Source organism: Limanda limanda, chromosome 3 (assembly GCF_963576545.1).
Source record: "Limanda limanda chromosome 3, fLimLim1.1, whole genome shotgun sequence".
Taxonomy (NCBI): Eukaryota; Metazoa; Chordata; class Actinopteri; order Pleuronectiformes; family Pleuronectidae; genus Limanda; species Limanda limanda.
The window spans coordinates 2,614,931-2,638,564 of NC_083638.1; the positions used below are offsets into that span (position 1 = coordinate 2,614,931).

A 23,634-nucleotide genomic window follows, 5' to 3' on the forward strand; every position below is an offset into this window, starting at 1 on the left:
TATATTTGTAACCTTTCCAAATAAAGTGGTTTTGACCTTTGACCAAACACACACACACACACACACACACACACACACACACACTCGATCCAGAATGACCTGGAGGCTGGTGGAGTAAAATCATTATGATCTCAGTTTGTGTCGGACAGTTATTGATGAGTTCACAGTGGAAACAGGAAACACACAATCACATGTGTGCGTTCAGTATCATTTCATCATCATCATCATCATCATCATCATCATCATCATCATCATCATCATCATCATCATCATCATCATCATCATCATCATCATCATCATCATCATCATCATCATCACTATTCAACATGAAGCTGCGTCTAAAACAAACTCAGCTCAGCCACAGTGGGACAGTGGGACAGTGAGACAGTGAGACAGTGAGACAGTGGGACAGAGAGACAGTGAGACAGTGAGACAGTGGGACAGTGAGACAGTGAGACAGTGGGACAGAGAGACAGTGAGACAGTGGGACAGAGAGACAGTGGGACAGTGAGACAGAGAGACAGTGGGACAGTGAGACAGTGGGACAGTGAGACAGTGAGACAGTGAGACAGTGAGACAGTGAGACAGTGAGACAGTGGGACAGTGAGACAGTGAGACAGTGAGACAGTGAGACAGTGAGACAGTGGGAGAGAGAGACAGTGAGACAGTGAGACAGTGAGACAGTGGGACAGTGAGACAGTAAGACAGTGGGACAGAGAGACAGTGAGACAGTGAGACAGTGAGACAGTGAGACAGTGAGACAGTGGGACAGTGAGACAGTGGGACAGTGAGACAGTGAGACAGTGGGACAGTGAGACAGTAAGACAGTGGGACAGTGGGACAGTGGGACAGTGGGACAGTGGGACAGAGAGACAGTGGGACAGTGGGACAGTGAGACAGTGGGACAGTGAGACAGTGAGACAGTGGGACAGTGGGACAGTGAGACAGTGAGACAGTGGGACAGTGAGACAGTAAGACAGTTGGACAGTGAGACAGTGGGACAGTGGCTGAGCTGAGAAGCACCAAAGTTGCAGCGCAGAAGCAAGGGGTTCTGGGAAATTGAGTTCAAAGACTCGTGGTCAGTCTTTCAACGCTACACAGAACAACAAACAAACAAACATTTATGTTGTCCTTGTGGCATCATTGAGTTACCTCACATGAGAGAAACAGCGCCCCCCTGTGTTGAAATGGCTGTTAAATGTCAGTTAGTCCGTGTGGTCAAACATGGAACTGCAGCCTGAACTGACTAAATGATCATAACCCCACATGAGAAAGTTACTGAGTCACTGTTTGAATGAAAGGATGAAAGGATGGAAAAGAAAAAAGGGAAGAAAGACGAAGAGACAAGTTTGAGGAACTTTTTGGAGATTTTTGTTTCAAATAATAGAACTGAGAGAAAACTTCCAGAGAAGAAGAAACAGATGAGACCGGAATGCACTGGGGCATCTCCGGCCCCCTCGTTGGATTTCAGTGAAAGGCATTCTGGGAAGCAGAGGAACTCTTTAAGGAGACATCCTGCAGGGATTTCCTGTTTCATCACTCCTTTCCTCCCTCCTCGGGCCGCACCTCCACGGACAGCATCTCCTCGCCTTCCTGTCGCGGCGTCATCCTGATGACCACGGAGCTGTCGGCTGTCTCCGCCACCGCGTCGTCTTCGTCCTTCACCAGGAAGTGAGGGACCGGAGAGCGGTGGCGTGTGGGAGAGGGAGGCGGGAGGGGAGAGATGGAGGAGGACCCCTGGGGGGGACAAAGAGGAGGAGGGATTATAAGAACCCTGTTTCTTTCTTATGTTCATCATTATAACCACCTACCTTCAAAATGTTTTTAAATTGTTATTAGTTTGTTTTTATTGATTGAATTTGATATTTTGTCCTCGGAAATATTAAAGCTGCAGCTGGTTAGCTTAGCTTAGCTTAGCTTAGCATTAAAGACTGTGGGCACTTGTGTTTATGTTTGCTGACGTATGTGGTGGAAAAACAAAGATGCTGTAGAGCCACTGGTTTGTCTCTGTGGTGGGACCACTGAGACCACTGGGTCTCACAGGGTACTTGCTCTTCAGCTTGGCTCAGTCTCTCAGAGTGTCCTCGTGTCCCACGTGTGTGTCCTCGTGTCCCACGTGTGTGTCCTCGTGTCTCCCTCTGGCAGCTCTTCAGGTCATCAGCTAACAGCCCTCAGCACTAATTAATCCTCTGGTGCAGGTGGAGGTGATCTCCTTCCTCCGTGTCCACAGTTATATAATCTACAATCCAGCTCCTCTGAAAGTTGCTTTTTCACGTTTACATTTGATTTATGTGCTGAACAATATGTCGTTGTTTCTATACTTTATTAAAAATCTAAAGAAATAAATGTTTAAAATGTGTCTTTCTTTTAAAGTGACATTTTCCAGACGACACAGTATTGTTATCACTGTGGCAAAATATGAATAAAAAGGAATAAAGACTAAAAACCCAGCTGGTGTAGTGGTCCAGGCAAAGTAGCGTTTTACGACCGACTAATTGTAAAATAATTTTTTTCAGCATAGATCATTTCTATGAGGTGTCCAGAACAACATACTAAAAGTCCTAAGAAATCCTAGTTGAGGAAATATGTTTAATTCTCATCAATGTGTTCCAATAAGGCAACAATACACCCCAAAAAGACTATTTTTTTCCTTTACTCCAATCAAAATAAAACTTTACACATTGAAAGTTACCATGAAACGTAACATTTTTTGTATTACAAGTTTCTTTTGAAATGAATTGGACAAGCACATGAGCTCCACACTTATTGAATATGTCCTAATTTGCATAGGCAAACACCATTCATATGTATTACAAATACATACATAAATTCATTTTCAAAGAAACTTGTAATACAAAAAATGTTACGTTTCATGGCTACTTTCATTGTGTAAAGTTTCATTTTGATAGGAGTAAAGGAAAAAAATAGTCTTTTTGGGGTGTATTGTTGCCTGGCCTTATTGAAACACATTGATGAGAATTAAACATATTTCCTCAACTACGATTCCTTAGGACTTTTAGTATGTTGTTCTGGACACCTCATAGAAATAATCTATGCTGAAAAAAATTCTTTTACAATTACTTCTATTTTTGGCTCCAAAATGGGCTACTTTGCCTGGACTATAGTGTGTGTACCTCTGTGCCCTGAGTCGCTTTGTAGGTCTTCTTCAGTTTGACGAAGGTTCCCTCTATCCCCGCCTGCTCCGCCACCTTCAGCGCCGCCTTGAACATCTGGGGCGTGTCCGGTCGGGGGGGGATGACCTCCACTGCCCCTTTACCTCCGTCCTTCTCATCCGGCTTCGAGTCCTTCGTCAACATCTTCCTGCACAGACGCACACAATCGATGTTTAAGGAACAGTTCAGAGTTCATTAACACGTTTTTCTACACAAACAGAAGAACAACCACGAATAGAAAGAAGAAGCTGACCTACAAACATTAAATCTAGCGAGACGTCATACCAACAGCTACAGCACCTCCAGCCCATCCAGCCGCTCTGCTGCAGCACCATGATCTGACTGAGGACATGAAGCTGAGCGGCAGGACGGCTGCACTGATCCGACCGAGTCCCCGACCGTCTGCACCAAGAAGGAAAACCAACCACTGAGCAGATTAGAGGCTAATCCTGTTCAGGACGGAGGAGAAGGATCAGGTGGTCGACGACGGCCGGGGAGACGGAGACGGACGGTGAGCAGAGGGGGCGGAGTCTCAGCCAAACGTGAAGCGAAGAGCACTGACTTTCTTATCATTTATATTCAATAATATCAGAAGCCTAAATTCTGCTGCTAATCTGTCCCAGTGGTAACTTGTGGTACTGCAGAAGAAACTCAACCATGGACCTTTACAATAAAAAATAAAAACATTTACTGGCCTCTGAATTTTTTTATCCATGAACCTTTTATGTAAACAAAACCTATAGATGGAGGATCTGCAGCTGGACCAATCAACTCTCATTAAGATGTTGCATTGATTGTCTTAATATACAGTCACTGATCATCTTTATATACAGTCGCTGATGGTGTTGATGTTATGATTGTTGAATGTCCCTGTGAGGGGGCGTGGTCTCACTTGGCCTTCTTGCGGAGCAGCTTCTGAGACTCTGGGTAGTGAACCAGGATCTCCGCCAGGTCTTTCTTATCCAGGATGAAGAGGTTAGCGAATCCGTGAGCTTTCACGTTGGCCGTTCGTCTGTTGCCTCCGCCTCCCGCCAACAGACTGACCAATGAGAGAGAGAGTAAGTTATTATACATATAAACTGTCTGTCTTTATGATTATATAATATATTTGCAGCCTGACGTCTCAAATTTTCATTTAAACTCAAACTCCTGATAAAGTCAAGGTTTAAATGTTTGCTGGTTCATCACCATGTTAATATGTTTCACCACAACTCATTAGAATTAAGTTAAACTTGGTGCAAATAACATTTTTTGTCATACACATCATTGACTTGACTGAATCAGCTGACGCTATGTCACTGTCCCACATGCAGATAAGTGGTTAATAGGATGACAGGCGACAGGAAGCAGCTCTGACCTGATCTCTCCGAACACCGAGCCGGCTCTGATGGTGACAAACACGATCTGCAGGTCAGGACCGCCCACCACCTGGACCTCCCCCTGCTTGATGATGTACATCTCCCTGCCAATCTCCCCCTGCAACACACACACACACACACACACACACACACACACACACACACACACACACACACACACACACACACACACAGTCAGCTCAGTCACAGGGTCACCCCCCCTCACCTGGCCCAGGCGTCTTCTCACCTTTTTACAGACAAAGTCTCCGGGCAGGTAAACGACAGATTTGAGCCTCGTCAGCATGTCGAACACCATCTGTCTGTCACAGCCCTGAGAGACACACAACCGACACACACCAACAGATAAGCAACAAAAAGACAAACAACAACATATACACAGAGGTGAAGACACAAACCAATAGAGACACACAACAACAGAGACAAAAACCAAGGCTCACAGCAACAGACAAACAACAACCGAGACCATTTTTCACCTTCAGCATTAGACAAACTACTAAACATCTACATTCTGAGCTGAATGTGTAAGTGTGTTGTTTGTGTTTATGTTAGTGTGCTGGTGTGTTTTGTGTGTCTGACCTGAAAAAGGGCGACTTTACTGACGATGGCGTAGTTGACGTCCACAGCGATGTCCATTCTCATCTTAGTAGGAAGTTGGATCAGCAGCTCCTGTTCGTCTTTAAAGAGAAGGAACACGTGTTTCATTAAACTCACAAACACTTTAATTCAACTAGTTTAACTTTCTTCTAATGAATTGTAGTGACTCAGTAACACTGGGTCACCCAACAAACACTTCAAAGTTGAAAAAAAAAGTTTAGACCGCATCTGAAGATTGACGGGTTGAAGGTAAAATTAACATTGAACTGACGTCAGATCACAACATAAATATTTCCTAAACGTGCATTAAATTTCACATAAAAACTGATGTCCTGCAAACATATGTAGATATATATAATCCTAACCTTAAGACACTTGTAGAATGAATTTCAACTCAGTAACATTTACATTTGTTGTGAATCTGGTTGTTTGCTTCATGTGAATCTGGTCACATGAGAGGTTTTGTCATGTGACCTGAGCTCAACCTCTACTGGGACGATGCAGAGAAACTTTAACTTCCACTGATGGAAAATGAGGAAATCAAGTAACTTTGGTTTTATTCCTCCACTCTGTCCTCTCACGACGTCTTTTCAGTGATTCAAGCCTTCATCACTCTGATGTGTTGGTTTCTTACAGTTGTCGACTACAGATTTAAAGCCACACAGCTGCGTCTAGCTCCTCCTCCTTACCCAGCATGCCCTGGATCTTCCAGGTGTAGTCGTACCAGGTCTTGATTCGGTTCTGAACTTCTCGGGGGATGTTGTACGAGTTCATGTACTGAACGGTGCTGTCCATACAGGCCCGGTAATAGTTATCATCGGCTGTCGCTGCTCCCACCACGTCTCTCATCTGAGTCCACAAACACCAACGATGTCAAGTTAGTTAGTTAGTTTGTTCGAGTGTTAGTGAGTTTGTAAGTCAGTTAGTTAGCTAGCTATTACGTTAGAAATTAAGTAACTTTGTTAGTTAGATAGTTATCTAGCTGGCATGCTAATATGTTAGTTAGTAAGAAAGGTAATTAGAAAACTAGAAATTGGGTGAGTGAGCTAATTCCCTAGCTAGCGTGTCAGTTTGTTAGTAAGTGAATAAGAAGTTTGTTTGTTTGTTAGTAAGTACGTAAGTCAGTTAGTTAGACAGCTACTAAGTTACTGAGTTATTAATTGAGTTAGTGGGGGGGTTAGTTAGTTATTTAGTCCTCAGAGACGCCGACTTAAATCTCATCTCATCTGGTTTACATTTACTGTGAAGTATTTAAATAAATTAAATATAACTGTTAATATAACAATAGATCTATAAATCCTAAATGTGTCTGTGAAAACAGAACATCAGTGAACATGTCTTCAGAGGAAAATATAGTTTATTTATTATATTATATAATATAATGATATTATATTACCCTGCACAAGATGAAGCTGAGGATGAAACGTGTCTGTAGTAATATGTGTGTATGTGTAGATCTATACAAGTTAATACAACCATGAAGAGTAATAAAGTAATAAATACCAACTATACGTTTTTAACTCACCTGACCGATCATGATAGAAAAAGCAAAGACGCCAACAAAGTAGTTAATGAGCTGGAAGCAGATCTCAAAGACGGTGGTGGGGTCGGGCAGACCCCCGATGGTGATCAGGGTCTTCACGGCAAAGTAGTAACAACGGATGTACCTGCAAAAAAATATATAAATACATGTCAGAGGTCTGCTGTAAGTTAAGGGCAGTTTTTAATACTTTTGTATGAGGCATAAGAATAAGTATCGAGAATGTTCAGAGTGTCGGACGTGGTTCTTACGCGTTTCCTTGTCCATTATAAACCCATTTGGTGGATCCCAGTCCCTCGTAGTCCGAGCCCCAGTAGAAGAGACAGGCGTTTATGTGCAGAGAGTACAACAGGTACATGGAGGTTCGGATCACCCTGACACACACACACACACACACACACACACACACACACACACACACACACGCACAAACACAACTGTTAAAATATTATCAAGTGGGGTTCCTCAGGGATCAATTCTAGGACCACTTTGTTTTTTAAATCCTGTTTTCAGACTGTTTTTGATATAGAAACTGCACAAAACTTTCTAAACTTCCACCAGATTGAAACGAAAAATTGATCATTGATTCAAATCCTATGAGAGAGAACGTTCTCCCAGATTTGCTGGTGCCTGTGCTCTAATGTGCAGTTTTGTTCGTTGTAGAACTTTTTAGCACAAAGAAAATCTTGATACTTTTGTATATTAAGCGGTTTCCCTAAAGTCTGAGGGCGGACGTGTGGTCACGAGACAAACGTTGCCGCTGCTGGTAGCTACTGAAACGTCCTCACCTGTAGATGTAGGCTTTCTTCATCACAGCTTCCATTCTGTCGTTGAACTCAAAGAAAACCATGTACTGAGAGAAAAAACACAAGAGTCAGTTCATGTGCAGCAGCACGAACGAAAGTCTGACGGGAAAAACGTCCTGACCTTCAGCAGACGAGGGAACCTCAGCAGAGAGTTAACGCCTGTGAAGTAGTAAAATATCTCCATAGGAAACAGACTGATGACGTCCATCTGTAACACAACACACATTGTAACACAAAGTTAAACACGATAAGCAGACAAAGTAAAATGGCAGTCAAAATCAGTTTTATTTTGAAATATGAATGAGTTTAAATTGACTTCTTCATGACAGAAATTACACCGACTTTCTCTTCAAGTTTATTGGCAATTAGTGCCACCAACTGGTTTGGAGGGTGAACTACAAAATGATTGGTTCTCAGAAGTGATGAAACATGGGCTGGTTTTTAAAAAGGAGTTCTTAACGTGTCTTTAAACCTTCTGTCAACTAAACTTCATTATTTTATGAGACATTTACTCCTTTTCAGATGCCTTTGTGAGTGTGAGATGATAGAGAAACTCAAATGGTTCATTACAAAGTCTTTTCTCTTCCTCTCCGATCGCTTCTCACCTTAAATCTTTCGGTCGTCATGTAGTTTTCTCTCATGTCCTTTTTGTCACACTGCAAAGAATAATATTTAAAGTTAAGTTTGTGTTTGATTTACTGAATTAAAATTTAAAATGATATTATTTATTCTCTGCTGACGTCACTGACCACGATGTCTCCTCCACGGACGAACTGCAGTCGGGGCTGGAACACCAGGATGTCTGTGATGTAGATGAGGTCGCAGGTGTAGTCGACCATCAGCCACAGGTGGATGTTCTCGGGGGTTTGGTAGGGAAACGCCCAGCGGACCGGAATCAGCCACATGTTCCAGTTCCACGCCGCCACCACGAAGAACAGCCAGAAGACATAGATCAGGTCTGAGGAGACAGAACATTCATTCAGTTCATCACATACGACAGAAGATCGATGTTATTATTCTCTAAGATCTCAGAATTTGTATTTGTTGTCAGTCAAATCAGAGGAAAGGTTTCCCCCCCCAAAATGGGGCGGGGTCATAATCTCATCCACAGTTCAGCTGTTTCTAAACCCACCGGTGAACTGGTCGATGCTGGAGGGGAAGCGGTACTCCACGATGGCTCGCAGCCAGTAGGGCATCGGGGGAAGATTGAGCAGTTTGGGAATTTGTACTGGGTGTCCCAGAAGTTTAAACTGGAACACTGACTCTTCTTCTTCTTCGTCTTCTTCTTCTTTCTTTTCTGCTGCCCCTTCTTCCTTCTTCTCCTCTGGTGGAGGAGGGGGAGGTGGAGCTTTGCTCGGGGCTGCAGAGATCAGACAAACGTTATCAGATGATTCTATCCAAGGTTCTATACCAGAACCCAAACCACACAAAGGTTGATCCAGTATTCAGTGCTGTTAAATGTCTCTGCTCAAACTGTCCATGGGTTTGACTTTGTCTTTAGGACACCTCGTCCACGCTGGCCTCGAAGCTGAGCTTCAGAACAAACACGTTGATTGGTTGTCAAATTAAACACTTAATATTTTTTAAATCATTTTGAAAGGGAACAATGTGGGTTGTTTGATTCCCAGAGGTACATTTTGGTAGTTTTTGTAGAGGACATGTAAAAATACAGACATAATGAACGCAGAGTACGGCTTCGTCTTTTTTCATATAGCATCTAACTTTGAGCATAAATAAGCAATATGCTGTTTAAAATCTGATTATTGATTATTCTGAGTATAATATTGAATGTCTGCTGTGCCTTACTTCAATTTGTGTCTAGAACTTGACCACGTGACAAAAACACAAGACCCTGACATAAAAGATAAAATCCAGAAACTGTGCCGGAGCAGGAGCGTGTGAAATCAGGCGGCAGCTCTTACAGGCTGTTGGACTTTCTCCTTCCGAATCGTCCTGGTCCACCAGTCGGTCTTTCTGACGCTCAGTTCGACCCCTGAACAGCTTGACGAGTTCGCTCAGACGATCCTGGATCACGACGCTGCCGACGCTGGCGGCTGACAGAGGACGCATCCTGCAGGACGACAAGGACAGGACGGTAAACGTGGGCAAGGACAGGGGACGAGGACAGAGAGGGAGGACAGACTGTGTGACTTCTCTCACTCGTCATCTGCAGTCAGTAGATCTCCCTGACCGGGCCAGGTCCTGAGATCAGTGCTCATCAGCTCATCATCATTCTCATCTTCAGAACTGAGAGGACACAGCAAAAAGACACGAGGACATGAGACAGAGACAAAAGATAAAACATGAGGCAATGAAGACAGAAGCTGCAGATGTTTATAATCAGAAAAACTGAAAATTTTGTTTTTTAAACATGTCTAAACTTCATTTAAACTCACTACTGTTAACGCTTTAAAACAACACAATGACATAATTCCGGTATATCTCCAGTATATCTGAATCATGCGCCATTAACCTTCAGACTTTAACTTAAGTCCGGACATGTTCCTGAAATGTTCTGGAGGTTCTGTATGTGAGAACATAAATGTCAGTTTGTTGTTCTTGACATTTTCTAGAACTTTTTCTACAGCCTCCGAGTTAAATGTTAGAAAATTAGACTGAGTCCATGTGAGAAAACAGAAGGAAAAATGTCGAGTGGACGTGTTGATGAGGTTTCCAACACGTGACGGACGTGAAACTGGAAGAACACAAATATCTCAGGATGAAAACAGAGGATCATGCCTCTAAGGTTTTAAGGTGTTGAAATATCTATGGCGCCACCACCAGGTCAGTGATCAGTAGTGTAGATGGTTTACGACGAGTCTGTTACCTGAGGTTGGACAGGGGCACGTTAGGGACAGTCAGAGCCGTGGACTCTGGTTCTAGGGTTGTCATAATATGGGGGATGCTCAGGCCTGTTCCCTGCCTCACATCCTGATCCACATCCTCCACCTTCAGCGTCGGAGCTTCACCCAAACCGTGACCACGGACCAGAAGACAAGTGCAGAAACACAACTGTTGGATATCTGTCAACTGATTCTAACAAACACTTAAATTTAACCAGAGGAAGAAACACAGCAAAGGAGCACAGCCTGGCACAGCACATGGGTCCACGTCTTTTAAGATCACCTGGAGTGTGTTAGCTGTAGAGCTGTGGAGCATCATGGAGGTGATGTCAGGGAGGGGGGGGGGGGGGGTGTTAGGGGGACACCTCCAGACACAAGGGTTTGTTTGGCACTGTCAAGGTTTGGATCTACACAAAATCAAACATCTAAGAGGTTTCTCTACAGGTCTGCAGGAGGAGGGCGGGGCTTAAGGCTGCTGAGGATGCTGGGAGAACACGCGGCTGAGGTGGCTGACGATGAACTGTTGCGCCTCCCTGCGGATTTGCGACAGCTCCTGGGTCAGCTGGGCGAGCTCCGGCGGCGGGGTCGGCATGGAGAGCTTAGGGAGGAGGAGGTAATGGTCATGCATCAGCTTCCTGCAGCTCCTCAGACACTCGGCAGCGCGAGGGACTCGAAGCAGAAAGCTCTCTACTGGAGAGCAAAGGTCAGGAACTGGGCGGAGAAACAGTCAGAGTCAGAGTCAGGGACAAGATGAAAACCTCACAAGATCCTGGAGGAGACGATTATTATGGAATTACAGAGATCGTTCCAGAAATAAGATAAAAGAGGAAGAACACTAAAGACTGAGCAAACAAGTTTTATTTATTATTTTACATATTTATTTACGTTGCTCATTCCGGTGATGCTCAAATGAACTTAATACATTTTCAGCCCTCACCTCCACACCCCCCCTCGTCTGCTGCTGCTGCTGCTTTGCTTCCCTAAAAGAAGAAGAAAGTTCTTAGTGACGTCTAATCGTCATAGAACTTCATGATATATATTCTAATACTTTTTCAATCCTCAATCCTGGGCAACCAGTGTCTTTGAGAAGATGACATCATCTAAGACGGAAATGGAACTGTACCTGTGGAGCTTGTGGCTGTGGCTGCTGGGTGACCGGCTGTGGGACGGGACTGTCCGGTCCTCTCCTCTTCGATGCTGGTTCCACATCTGTCGATGCTGGAGTCTTTTCCTCCGGTGGTTTGGATTTGGTGGGCGGTTGGATGGTCTCTGCAACAGCCTCGGCTTTGTCCACTGCACTCGTAGCATCAGTATCATCTTGAGCTGGACAGACGACCGGTATGCACCTGGTGAAGAAGGGCAGGTCTCATGAAAGACCAGGAAGCAAGATGATCCGTACACTGGCAAGTTCACAGCTGGAGACAGGTTTGAATTCCCTGTTTAGATGTTAGTGTCTGTTCACACAAACAGAGGATGTGCAAATTCATGCTAAGTCAAGAAGAAGATGAAGCTGGAGGTCAACAAGGGGTCAAAAAGACAAAGGATCAATTCAACCTGTTAAGAGGCGTGTGAGATTCACCTAAAACGCCTGTCTGAGGAATATCCAAAGTAAATTGAAAGCTGTTCTTGAACCATTTGGAGTACATGCATGATCTTGGAGTCTTTTGAAAGGTAACATTCTGAACTCCACCCCAAACAGTCAGAATCAGTCTAAGTGCTACTGGCATTGAGTAATAGCAGTTGGAACACAGTGAAGTAGAAGGTTTTTATTTCCGCCTGAATATTTGTTGGTAAACAGATGCCTGCAGATGACTCCAGCTGGGACTTATGAGCTGGAAAACACACTGGGACCCTAGCATGAAGCCTTGACTAGCCCAGGTTCAAATTTGATAACAATACCACAGAAATTGAATATTTGACAGATTTTTTCCTAAGGGCATGTCTAGGCGTATTCCAGAAAGGCCATTGGGAGACTCCAAAGGACACTTTGTAACCATGGTAACCAACCAGGCTAAAAAGGCTAATTTTACACTCAAAATCATACTTTTAATAAAGGAGACAAAACCGGTCATATGGTTTAAAATTTGGCTGGACACTGTTGAGCAGTGACTTGCTTGGTGTTTCCGTATATTTTTCCCGTGAAGCAGCACATCTCCGTGTTGGAAATTTCATTGGCTAAACGATACGCCAGTCATCAGAACAATCGGTTGCAATTGGCTCAGTCTTTACACGTCAGAAGAGGTCTCTCGTTTGCTATTGTAGTCTGTGGACAACCCATGCCAGCTCCGATTGGGTCAAGTTTAGATTGACAGCTCACTAAACCCAATAGGAGCTGCTAGCCACCATTTTGAGATCGAGAGAGCGGCTTTGTTTACATGCAAACAGAAGTTAGGAGGGAAAATACATCAAAGTTTACACGTAGCTGCTGGCTGCTCTGAGATTACACAACAGCTGACTGTGGCTGTTCTTTGATTTAATAGTGTGTTTTGGACTGATTATGTTACTGGATTGGATCGTCTAGACCTTTGGCACCAAGACCGTTTTTGTTGGAATGTTATCGATCTGTGGATTAAAATGTTGGTTCTTAGGTGAGTGAAGTCGACTTTGTGAGTGTTTTGATTTTGTTTCCTGTCTGACTGAGAAGTTGATTGTACCGGCTATGGTGATCGGATCTTGAAATGTTAGCTTTCTAACAAAATGTTGCATTAGTACCTAGCTGTACGACGCAGTTCCGTAAATAACAATGTTAACAACACTCAGTTAACATCATATCTGTGATGTACATTTAAGAGCAATAATTATGTTGGACTGCCACGTCTCTACACTAACCCAGAACAGATAAATCAAACACAGTGCTTGGAGAGGAACTTATATTTTTATTTCACCCGAAGGCCACCAGAGATTCACCTCCACACTCGGAAAGGAAAGGTGAGGTGTGTGGTATTCCGTCAGTTGCAATCTACAACCTAACCACTAGATGCCACTAAATACCAAACAGTGAAACTTTAAATGCGAATTTCCAAAACATTGCAAAATATATCTCCAGATAAGTGAAAACATCAAACTACCATAAGCATTAGATGAACAGTATCACCAGTCTGTAGAATTTTCCTATTGGAGGCATTACAATCTACGGAATCTAATAGAATTAATTTCAACTCATAAATGCTATTGGAGACCACCACCATCATCTAGCTTGGACAGACCTAAACATGCCTGAGCTTACTCATCAGGTTTTTTCTCTTCCTCAGCAGTGCCTCTGATATATTCCTCCTTTACTTTAATTTCCACAGGACTCCTATTGTTTATGCTGTCGTCACTTTCCTCCTGCAGGTTCTTCAACCTGAACATGTAGCACAGGACAAACAAGACAGAGACCCCCTGTCAGACAAATCAGCTCACTTTCCACAGAGACATTAGTTACTGGAGCATCAGCGGCAGAACTTGACATGAGGCTGATGTAAAGCAATGGAAGGTCCAGATGTTCTGCTCTAACTTTGCAGCAGAGGCTGCTCACACTCAGAAAGTCAGTGTAAGATGCAGCAAATCACTAAAAGATGGACTTACTCAGGGTCTTCCTCATTTTCCTCCTCCAGGATGTTGGGCAGTCTGTTGAGAGCAAACAGCACAACAGTTACTGAAGAACATCTCAGGTCAGGTTGTGCTGTTTGTCTGTAGGAACCCTTGAAGCATCTGTTTTACAACTAGTACAAACTGTGCTTCTTAAAGAATTAGTTCCATCTAAGTGTGTGGGGAGATCCTGTTCCTGACAGTTTGGCGATGCCGGACTTTGACTGAAGAGAGTTCACATTTATACTCATGCTGTGAGGTTTTATGTGACTTACTGCTCGATGGACTCTGGTAGGGTTTCTATCACGATCTTAGCTGAATGCTCCATCTCCAGCTGGCGGACTGCCTCCTCCGCTGCCTTCCTGGCGATGTCCTCCGCGACCCGGGCCACCTCCAGAAGCTCCTGCTGCACTCTGATCAACAAGAAAGAGACAGACTCAGACATTCTGGATAAATATACAATGCAAGTACAGAAGACTTGCTCAAGTCCTGTAGATGCTGCGAAGAGGAGACGGCTGACTCTGGACCAAAGGGTTGGACAGAGAGACAGTTGCAGTGAGAGTTGCTTCTAACCTTTCATCCATGTGAGCGAGAACTGCTTCTCCTGCCTCCTCCTTGGGGCTGGAAGTTGGTTGATCCACCTGCTTCTCTGCTTCCTCTTTCTGCAGCCAATCACATGGGAATAAAAATAATATCACACCACTGATGCTATTATCACCATGGTCTTAGTGGACGAATGGCGAAGGCTCGGTAGCCTCACCAAGGAGATTACTACCAACATATTACACATCTAGTCTAACTGTGGAAAAACCATAGTAACCATTGATGCACCACGGTTCCTTCTCTAGTTTACCATACATGCTAACAGCAGTTAGATATACACACGCTACCATTAGCATGCTAGCAAATCCTTGTAAACAACAAAGTAGAGGAGCGAAAGTGTCTTGATCGCCACCTGGTGTCTGAGTGCAGAATAGGTCATAAAACCTGCTTCCTCCATGTTAGCAGATGGCAGATGTTAAATAAATGTTTCTCAAATGTGTTTTGTGTCATTTTAGGTCGTTCTTATCCAATGATGTTTGTTCAAGTGTTTCTGATCAGTTTGGTTTTAAATAGTAAATGGAAGCGTTCGTATCTGAGATATTTTGGCTTTGTTTCTGGACAGTGGGAGGAAGCTGAGACACATCTATGGTTAGTTCAACAAGATGATTGAGACTCACCTTCTTCTCCTCTGCGTCCTCCTCTTGTCCGACGTCCTCCAGCACCAGGTCTGTCCTCTGCTGCACGATGCTAACTGAACATCACGTGGGAGAAGAGAAGGGCTGAGGATTATCTGTCTATAGTTCTTATGTGTCTTATATACAGTGCGTGAGGATATTTTCATGATAGAAGGGCTCAAAACCTATAATCAAGGAGAGTTCCTCTGTTTGAACTTTCCCACAAAAATGTAAATTGTTTAAAACAAAAACCACAAGACAACGGAAGCGAATTGATGGATGTTTCTATTACACATAAATAGAATATACTTTATGTTTGGACCGTAACTGTTTGAGAGACCCCTGATTGATTGATTGATTGATTGATTGATTGATTGATTGATTGATTGATTGATTGATTGAATGATTCCTACTCCCTGCACTGTCAAGTTTGCAAACAGACGTAAGAAACAAAACGCAGGGGCACTTTTTTTAAATGGAAGTCTTTATTTTCACAAATACAGAGCAAAATGCTATAATCAGCTGCATTATCTGCACTGAGGTAGCTGCCTTTGTATCACCACCAGAAGCTTTTAAAAAGCAAAAACCTGAACTATTGATGGTCGCCATTCTAGATCTAATGTTAAGAGCTTATGTGATTTTACATTATAAAGAAGCACCAGTGGCAGAGTACTACGCTGAGCTGTTACCAGTTTGTTTTTTTATGCATTGTAGATGTGCAAAAACTGTAACATGTCCAAGTCCAAACAACTGTGTGTGTTTGTGTGTGTGTGGTTCAATCAGTTAAAGTGTGTCTGCTGCTGTCATTGTCAGTGTGAGCGACTCTGTCCCACTCGTCCTTCTCCTTTTATTTTAAGGGGCTTTTGCTGCCTTTCCCCCTTGAAACACAAGGAGAAGAGTCCGCCTTCTCACTGACACCTGCCCCTGCCAATCAATCAACTGATCAATCAACTGATCAATCAACCAATCAACCAACCGACCAATCAACCGACCAATCAACCGATCAACCAACCAATCAACCAACCGATCAATCAACCGATCAATCAACCGATCAATCAACCGATCAATCAACCGATCAATCAACCGATCAATCAACCGACCAACCAACCAATCAACCAACCGATCAATCAACCAATCAATCAACCGATCAATCAACCGATCAATCAATCAATCAACCATCAACCAACCAATTAACCAACCAATCAACCGATCAACCAACCGATCGATCAACCAACCAACAATCCATTTTGAAGGGTAACTCAGCACCAGTCTGAAAATGGTCCTTTCACAGAAGTTTCCCCTGTGACCTCAGTCATTGTGGACTAGCTTATCAGCTACTGCATAATTTAACCACTAGAGGTCAGCAAACTCAAGTCTTGCCACTGTTATTTTTAAAGATGCTACTTCTTATCGAAGCTGAAGAACTTGACCAACAAACCAACAAAGTCAGTCGTCAACTTTAAAGTCTTCTCTCGTTAAAATGAAACAAACAGTTTACAAGCACATCTGATGAAGCAGATTCCAGTCACTATTATTAGTTGACATTGACATTGACCGTTGGTTGCTTAGTTACAGAAAATGCCATGAACACTACCCCCGAGTTTTCAAACTAAAACAAGGACTCTGACTCCACATGATGTCATCACCACAAGATGGCAGCGTTTGTGTCCGAGACATTTTAGCTTAATTTCTGGATCGTGAGAGGAAGTGGAGACGTGTCGTCTATTTTTATTTGCAGTCATTCATCTAAAGGTAATCTGTTGAATCTGATCGGACTTTCCATTTTCAGCCCACACGCGACAGTGACTTGTTTCCTGATGTCATGTATGTAGCATGACCTTGTTATGTTACTAAATGTTTGCTATCAGCTGCTGACAACTGTGTGGAATTAGCCCTGAAACACCCCGACAGTGTGATGTGATTGTAACGTGTTCATGTGTTCACGAGTGGTGCTGTGGACATTGTGTACTCACTGTTCTGCACTTCACAGCCTGTGTCCTGCGAGAGGAGAACACGTATGGAAATTATGACGCACTGCTGCTTTCACTGGGATTCATATTCATAAGGGATCATATATATGACTCACTACTCAACTCACCTGCTTCTGTACAGGCTGAGGAATCATGCGACCGATGCCACTGAAGATCCAGCCCATCATACTGTCAACACACAAACAACACGTCATAAACGTTATTAAAACACCTGTGGCTCTTTAGAGAACTGCAGGCCACAGGAGGAGAGCTTCTGGACATCAGGCAAAAAACATTGAAGGTTACTGTGTAGTTTGTTTACATAAACCGTATTAGTACACAGCAATAAAACAAAGTGTGGACGTCATAGATCATTTTAATAGTGTTTATAAAGCGTAACATCATCGGCTAGATGTAACATCGCATGCCTCGCTGATCACGCTAGTTTTCCCTTGACATCTGTCACATTCCCGTTTGATCAGACGGGCTTCACGAGATTAATGTTTTTTTTTGTGCCTTTAGCAGATTTCATTCCATTTTCCATTTCTAAGCTAACGTTAGCTAGCGTAGCAAACGTCAACATCATTTTTGGAGGTTTTTTTCCTTCACATAGAAATCAGTCCACAGGTCGTTAGTCGATAGACAACTGAAGAATTCTGGGAAGTTTTATTTGTTAAGTTAAAAAAAAACCAAAGGTTTAAAGTTATAATCTGTTCACACTTTATGAATGAAAACGTGACTAAATGTGAACTGTTTCTCAGGCTTACATATAAAACACGTATATATAAGTATCAAAGTAAAAGTTGGGTCTGCAGGAAAAATGTTCTGTACAGAACATGACGACCTAGTTCCTTCCCACCTCTGCAGATCAAATACTTTTCAGGCTGTGAGATCTGATGCTAACGTGATGTTCCACCTACTTCGGCTGCTGCTCTGCTTCTTTGGACGACCTGAAAAAACAAAAGGCAGACAAAACTGAGTTTGACCACAGTCACTTGATCCAGTACGATAATTTACTTCCTGTAGTTAGCGCCTTCTGAACGACATTAGCTCGAGGTGTGATCAGCAACACTGATACATGGTGTTTGAGACAGAGGCTGAAAAGAGGAGCTGCAGCAATGGACAGTCTGAGGACAGTGATTTGTGAATATTAGAGCCTGAAAACATTTGAATTGTATTGAAACACATTTCCACCTACTCAGGCTGCTGCTCTGCTTCTTTGGACGACCTGAGTGGAAACAAAAGAAAACAGTCTTTGACCAGCGTTTTACTGGTTATGTCCTTTTCTCTGCCTGTTGCTGCTCATCTGACAACTAGATCCAATATATAGTTTTCTGCCAATAGGGGTCGTCTCGATCAAAACAACAAGTAAAGACAGAGGTTTGTGTCCCTGAAGCAGTGAAGGATCATGGGAGTTGTTGTCAGATAGATTCTACTCACTTCGCAGTGTCAGCTGCTGGTGGTGGTTCTGGAGGTGGAGCTTCAGGTGTTTAAAGGTGTAGGAGACATACAGATCAGTAATATAATAATAATAATACTATTAAACAGATGTGTTATGGTGATTTAAGGTTAATCAATACATCTGAAGTTACCTTCAGTGGAAGCAGGAGCTTCAGTCTTTGAGTTAACACTGATCTCTGGCTGAGGAACCACCTTCTCTATCCCCTGTTTTATCCAGTCCATCATCCTGTCAGTCGCACAAACACAAAGGTAGAAAATATTAAAATATCACACATGGATTATTGACAATTCTATCACACACACACACACACACACACACACACACACACACACACACACACCTGGGTGGGAAAGGCTTGTTGTCAGTCATGTCGTCTCTGTCTTGTCGCACATTGACCTGAGGCTCTGCTGCAGAAAGAAGAGAAAACCAAAGAGTCACGTCTGATCCGAGCTGATCTTTGTTAACAGGAACATTCAGGTGTGTCCTCACCTGGAGCAGCTGCTGCCTGATGCACCTGAGGAGACACACACATAGAGGTCATGCATCTGAGGTCACAGAGATTCTAATGGAGCACATGTTGCTGTAACGCTTTGCATGAGCAGGCCAGACGCTGGGTGCTGGTGTCATAACGGCACCAACCAATCACCAATCTGTCATGGCCGACTTTGTAAAGAGCTTTGTGCACAAGCTGATTGTGTCCCAGTGAAAAGAGGATCCTCCACCACAATAATCTACATCTCCTGCATGATGATGTTTAATATCAGCCATGATCACAGACTCCTGCTGGAAGATTCTAACTTCTCTCAACTTCTCCTGTAGCGACACAAGCAAAGTCTGTTTGTAACGTGAGGTCACAGCAGGATCTGGTCTCATGTGGTCCGGGCCCACATTGCTAAATAGTTTGGGCCCGGATTTGGCCGACACACACAGCCACAGTGTCATCATCCAGCCCACATACAGTGTTGAATGATGGCATATGGGTGGTCCGCTCCGCTCCTCTTATCCGGATCTGGGTCACAAATAAGCCAAAGCAACACCTCACATCAACCACAGGTGGCCTAAAGTTAGTTTTGTGCTATTTGAGCCATAGTCACTATTTAGCAAGTGGGTCACTTTGTGTTCACATCCAGATTTCACCTTGCAGAGAGCACCGCATGTTTACCAAAAAAGATTTGTGTTTTTTGGGGATATTTGTGCCAGAAGTTGCCAACATCTGTATCAGTCACCAGTCCAACACTGTGGATCAGGTGAAGTTAGGCCAGGGTTCGATTGGCTGAGAGTGAAAACAATTAAGATTCTGATCTGTTCCCTGAGGACAGAGAAGTGGTTGCTCTGGCAGAAACCTGTGGATCTGTCTGCAGGAGGCTGGTGTGGGTTCAGCTCAGGAAGACATCTGGACTATTAACCTGCTTAGGGACGTCCTGTAGAAGCTGTCCTACCTCAGCAGAGTCTTTGTTCTTCAAATCAGGCTGAGGAACAACTTTCTCCAAACCCTGAGCGAACCACGCCAACATCCCCTTCCTGCCAGAAAACAACAACAGTGAATATGAAGTCAAAGTCTTTTTTAAAATGGCAGTTCACAAGGTTCAGGTTCATGTTTCCAGCAGCAACATCTACACAGAGAACTCAAGAGAGAGGTGAGCTCACTATTTGGCATCTGCTTATAGGGTGACGTATAAAGCAGCTCAGGATTTGGCAGTGAGCCTGTTTAGCAGATGTATACAGCAGCTCAGTATTTGGCAGCAAGCCTGTTTTGCTGATGTCTAAAGCAGCACAGTATTTGGCAGTAGGCCCGATAGTAGATGTATAAAGCAGCTCAGTATTTGGCAGCAGGCCCGATGGTAGATGTATAAAGCAGCTCAGTATTTGGCAGCAGGCCTGTTTGTGCATGTAGAAAGCAGCTCAGTATTTGGCAGCAGGCCAGTTAGTAGATGTATAAAGCAGCTCAGTATTTGGCAGTCGGAGCTTCCTTTCATTGTTACTCACTCATCGTCAGGTTTACTGTCGTCCACAGAGCAGAGAGAACACAGAGAGAACATCAGGTCATTGGACTCTGACACACACACACACACACACACACACACACACACACACACACACACACACACACACACAAACACACACACTGTATTTACCTGGCTGTTGGGTTTTCCTCCTGTAAACAGAAGAAAAGAACCGAACAGGAAACATTATTACAAAATGGAGACGAGTTGAACTGAGACTCAGAGTTTCTCTGGTAGAGTCCGAGCCTCACCGGGGCAGGGGGGATGGTGGAGGTCGTGGTGGAGGTCGTGGTGGAGGTCGTGGTAGAGGTCATGGTGGAGGTCGTGGTGGTGCTGTCCGGGCTCAGTTTAGGTGAGGCTGGAGGTTGAGGCATAGCTGCGCTGATCCACGTCAACACGCCGGGCTGAGAGCTAGACGCCATGATCACATTTTGCTGAGTCATCAAGTGAAACTGAAAAATTCTATATTTCCCGAGTAAACAAAACTAAAAATAATGAATAAGTTACAATGTAGAAACATTAGAGGAAGAAATTTATACTAGAATAACTGGTTCTCGTCGTATCTCAGGTGATGTCACCTGTGATGTCACGTGTGATGTCAGCGTTACTCACCCGTTGCCCTCGGCTTCTGGATCCTTTGGATCTTTTGAAGCTGACAATCAAACGGAGACGTGTGTTCAGTGTGATTAACGGAACCTCGTTATGTTTCCTGTGTGAGTTACTCACCTTCATTTTTACTCTCTTCCTGAAACGTCACTTTCTTCTCCTGTTTGAAGCACAAAATCACCTCATCTTACACAAACGGAATATTTACAAAAAAATACACAGGAAAAATTATTTTACATTCATGTTTTATTATTTTTCTTTAGATAAAATCATAAATTTGTCCATAACATTTAAATAACTGATAAAAACTAATGTAAACAGAAATGGGCGTGGCTTACTTGTGCAGGTTTTGCAGATGTAGCAGGAGGAGGAGCTGCGACTTGGGGAGGGGCCTGTCCCGGGGGCGGGGCTGCGACTGGTTGCTCCTCCTTCTTCTCATCGACTTTTTTGGAAGGCGGCTCAGGCGGCTGCGGAACGACTTTAACCACCCAGCTCAACATCCTCCACACACACAAAGACACACACGCACACACACAGACCATTATTACCTCAGCCAAGTAGGTTGTGTGTTTCACTAGGTTTGTCAGTTTGCAAAACTTCACAAAACCTAAAAAAAACAATTTTCATGAACTTTGATGAAGGGGTGCGACATGAAGAACCCATTCAATTTGGAGCAGAAAAAAATGAGTGGATTTAAGATTTTCTTTTGTCTTTTCTCTTTGCAGTGTTTCAGAATAAATTCCATTTATGGCAGTAGTGGGGGGGGGTTAGGGTACTCTCATGCACAGCTTCTGAGTGACAGGTACACAGAGTGAAAGACAAGTTCTCATGTGACAATAGGTGATATGATATGAGATATGTGAACTGTATCGATGCCACAACTGCTGCTGACACTATGAGGTCTGAATGTTTGTGTGGACACTAAAAACTTTATGGATGAAATTGCTGCACAGAGCTTTACAAAGCAGTAACGGAGCAAAACACCAAGGTAACGATCTCTTTAGTTATTATGAGAAGTTTAAAACATTTTGGTTCATTATGAAACTGTGACAAATTACAATATGGCGACGGCGACTGTCTGGATAATCAATTAGAAAAACTGATTTGACATGGAGTCATAATATATCAGCCTTGGTGATGCCCTTCAATTTCTATATTAAGTTTCTTTGTTGTTTTTATTTTTAAATGACTAATCTTTCTTTTACACAGAGAATCTGATCCATTTTGAAAATATATCCTGTCGATATTTAACAAAGCAGCTTCACACATTTCATTAGTACATTACTAACTTTAAGGAACACGTGTATGAAATGTTTGTTAAATGTTTAGAAATACCGAAATTTAAATTCCAGTGAAGTTGCCGAGTAAAATATTGAAATAATCCTGTGGGAGGAAATGAATCTGAAGTCTGAACCTCAAAATAATAAGACATGTTGACTCCTGGGTTTAAATAATAATTATCTGTGTCTCCTCTGAGTTCAGTCCCGAGCAGCTTCCCTCTGCTCTGTGCTTAATGGTGTTTGGATTACGTCTGGCTGAGTGTCGGCCTCCATTAGAGCTGACTGATCACGACCCTAATCCGCCGCTGGAGGCCTGGCAGCAGGAAACAGCTCCAGTCGCCGGTTCAACGGGGGGGGTCCAGCTCCTCACTTACACTTTCCAGGCAGGGATTTAAGCATTTAGTCTGTTTTCAAGTGTTCAGGCAGGTAACTAGCTAGGAAGTTAATGATCAGCCAATCAGCAGGTTAGCACTGGTTGGATGGACAGATAGATAGAGCGATAGAGGGATATAGATAGTTAGCAAATCAACCTGCTGTATGATGGTTAGCTTGTTGTTAGGTTGACTAGTTTAACCAGTTAGCCAGGCAGTTATTTGGCCAGTTAGCTAGTTAGTGAATGAACCACTAAGTTAACCAGTGCAGCCAGTTGCTCTGCAGCAACAATAATAATAAGTTAATATCGACCTGGTTCCGTTTGGTTGGCCTGCTTTCGCCTGAGTGTCGGCTGGCCCGTATACTGCATACTGTATAATACTAGCGCCCCCTAGCTGCAGTTTAAATAAAGGGTAAACTCATGTGTTGTTCTGTGTTTAAGCACCAGGGTGACTGGTTTCTCGGGGATGATTGGATCCAGGTGCTGGAGGTTCTATCATGTGCCCGTCCAGTCTCCACTCAGGATAATGCAATTTGTCTCTGAGACGTAAAGAGCCTGGTTGGTCTGTGAGGTCGTTACCGTCGGCCTCGCGTCTCTGATGTTTCCTGGTTGACATCAGTTGTTGTTGGAAAAAGACTAAACTGCTCACATCGATTGTCTGGGCTGAGATTTGCTAACTCGGAGCAGTCGGTGAGGTTTTGTTTTCATCTTTGTTTTCTTTTATTCACAACTTCATAGCTCTGTTTTTCCTATTTGGTTATATTTGTTTCTTTGTTTCAAACAGCATCTATTTCTGTTTCCCTGTTTTAATTTATCTA

The 23,634-nt window shown here is 43.4% G+C and overlaps 1 protein-coding gene across 1 annotated transcript; it reads right to left on the reverse strand.

Annotated features, from left to right (window-relative positions):
• Nucleotides 1-1,536: 1,536 nt before the first annotated feature.
• Nucleotides 1,537-21,663, reverse strand: cngb1a (cyclic nucleotide gated channel subunit beta 1a). The gene is given in 36 exon segments (XM_061068556.1): nt 1,537-1,737; nt 3,135-3,321; nt 4,066-4,212; nt 4,531-4,649; nt 4,779-4,862; nt 5,129-5,226; nt 5,836-5,995; nt 6,672-6,813; nt 6,938-7,060; nt 7,475-7,539; nt 7,614-7,700; nt 8,098-8,148; nt 8,242-8,450; nt 8,625-8,852; nt 9,415-9,563; nt 9,653-9,739; nt 10,320-10,455; nt 11,273-11,334; nt 11,454-11,681; nt 13,903-13,944; nt 14,181-14,318; nt 14,479-14,567; nt 15,126-15,199; nt 17,096-17,120; nt 17,221-17,281; nt 18,013-18,042; nt 18,533-18,572; nt 18,685-18,779; nt 18,895-18,961; nt 19,044-19,059; nt 19,994-20,075; nt 20,690-20,709; nt 20,809-20,968; nt 21,170-21,209; nt 21,284-21,323; nt 21,502-21,663. Coding segments are annotated over 36 exon segments (3,744 nt in total).
• Between the last annotated feature and the right edge of the window lie 1,971 nt (nt 21,664-23,634).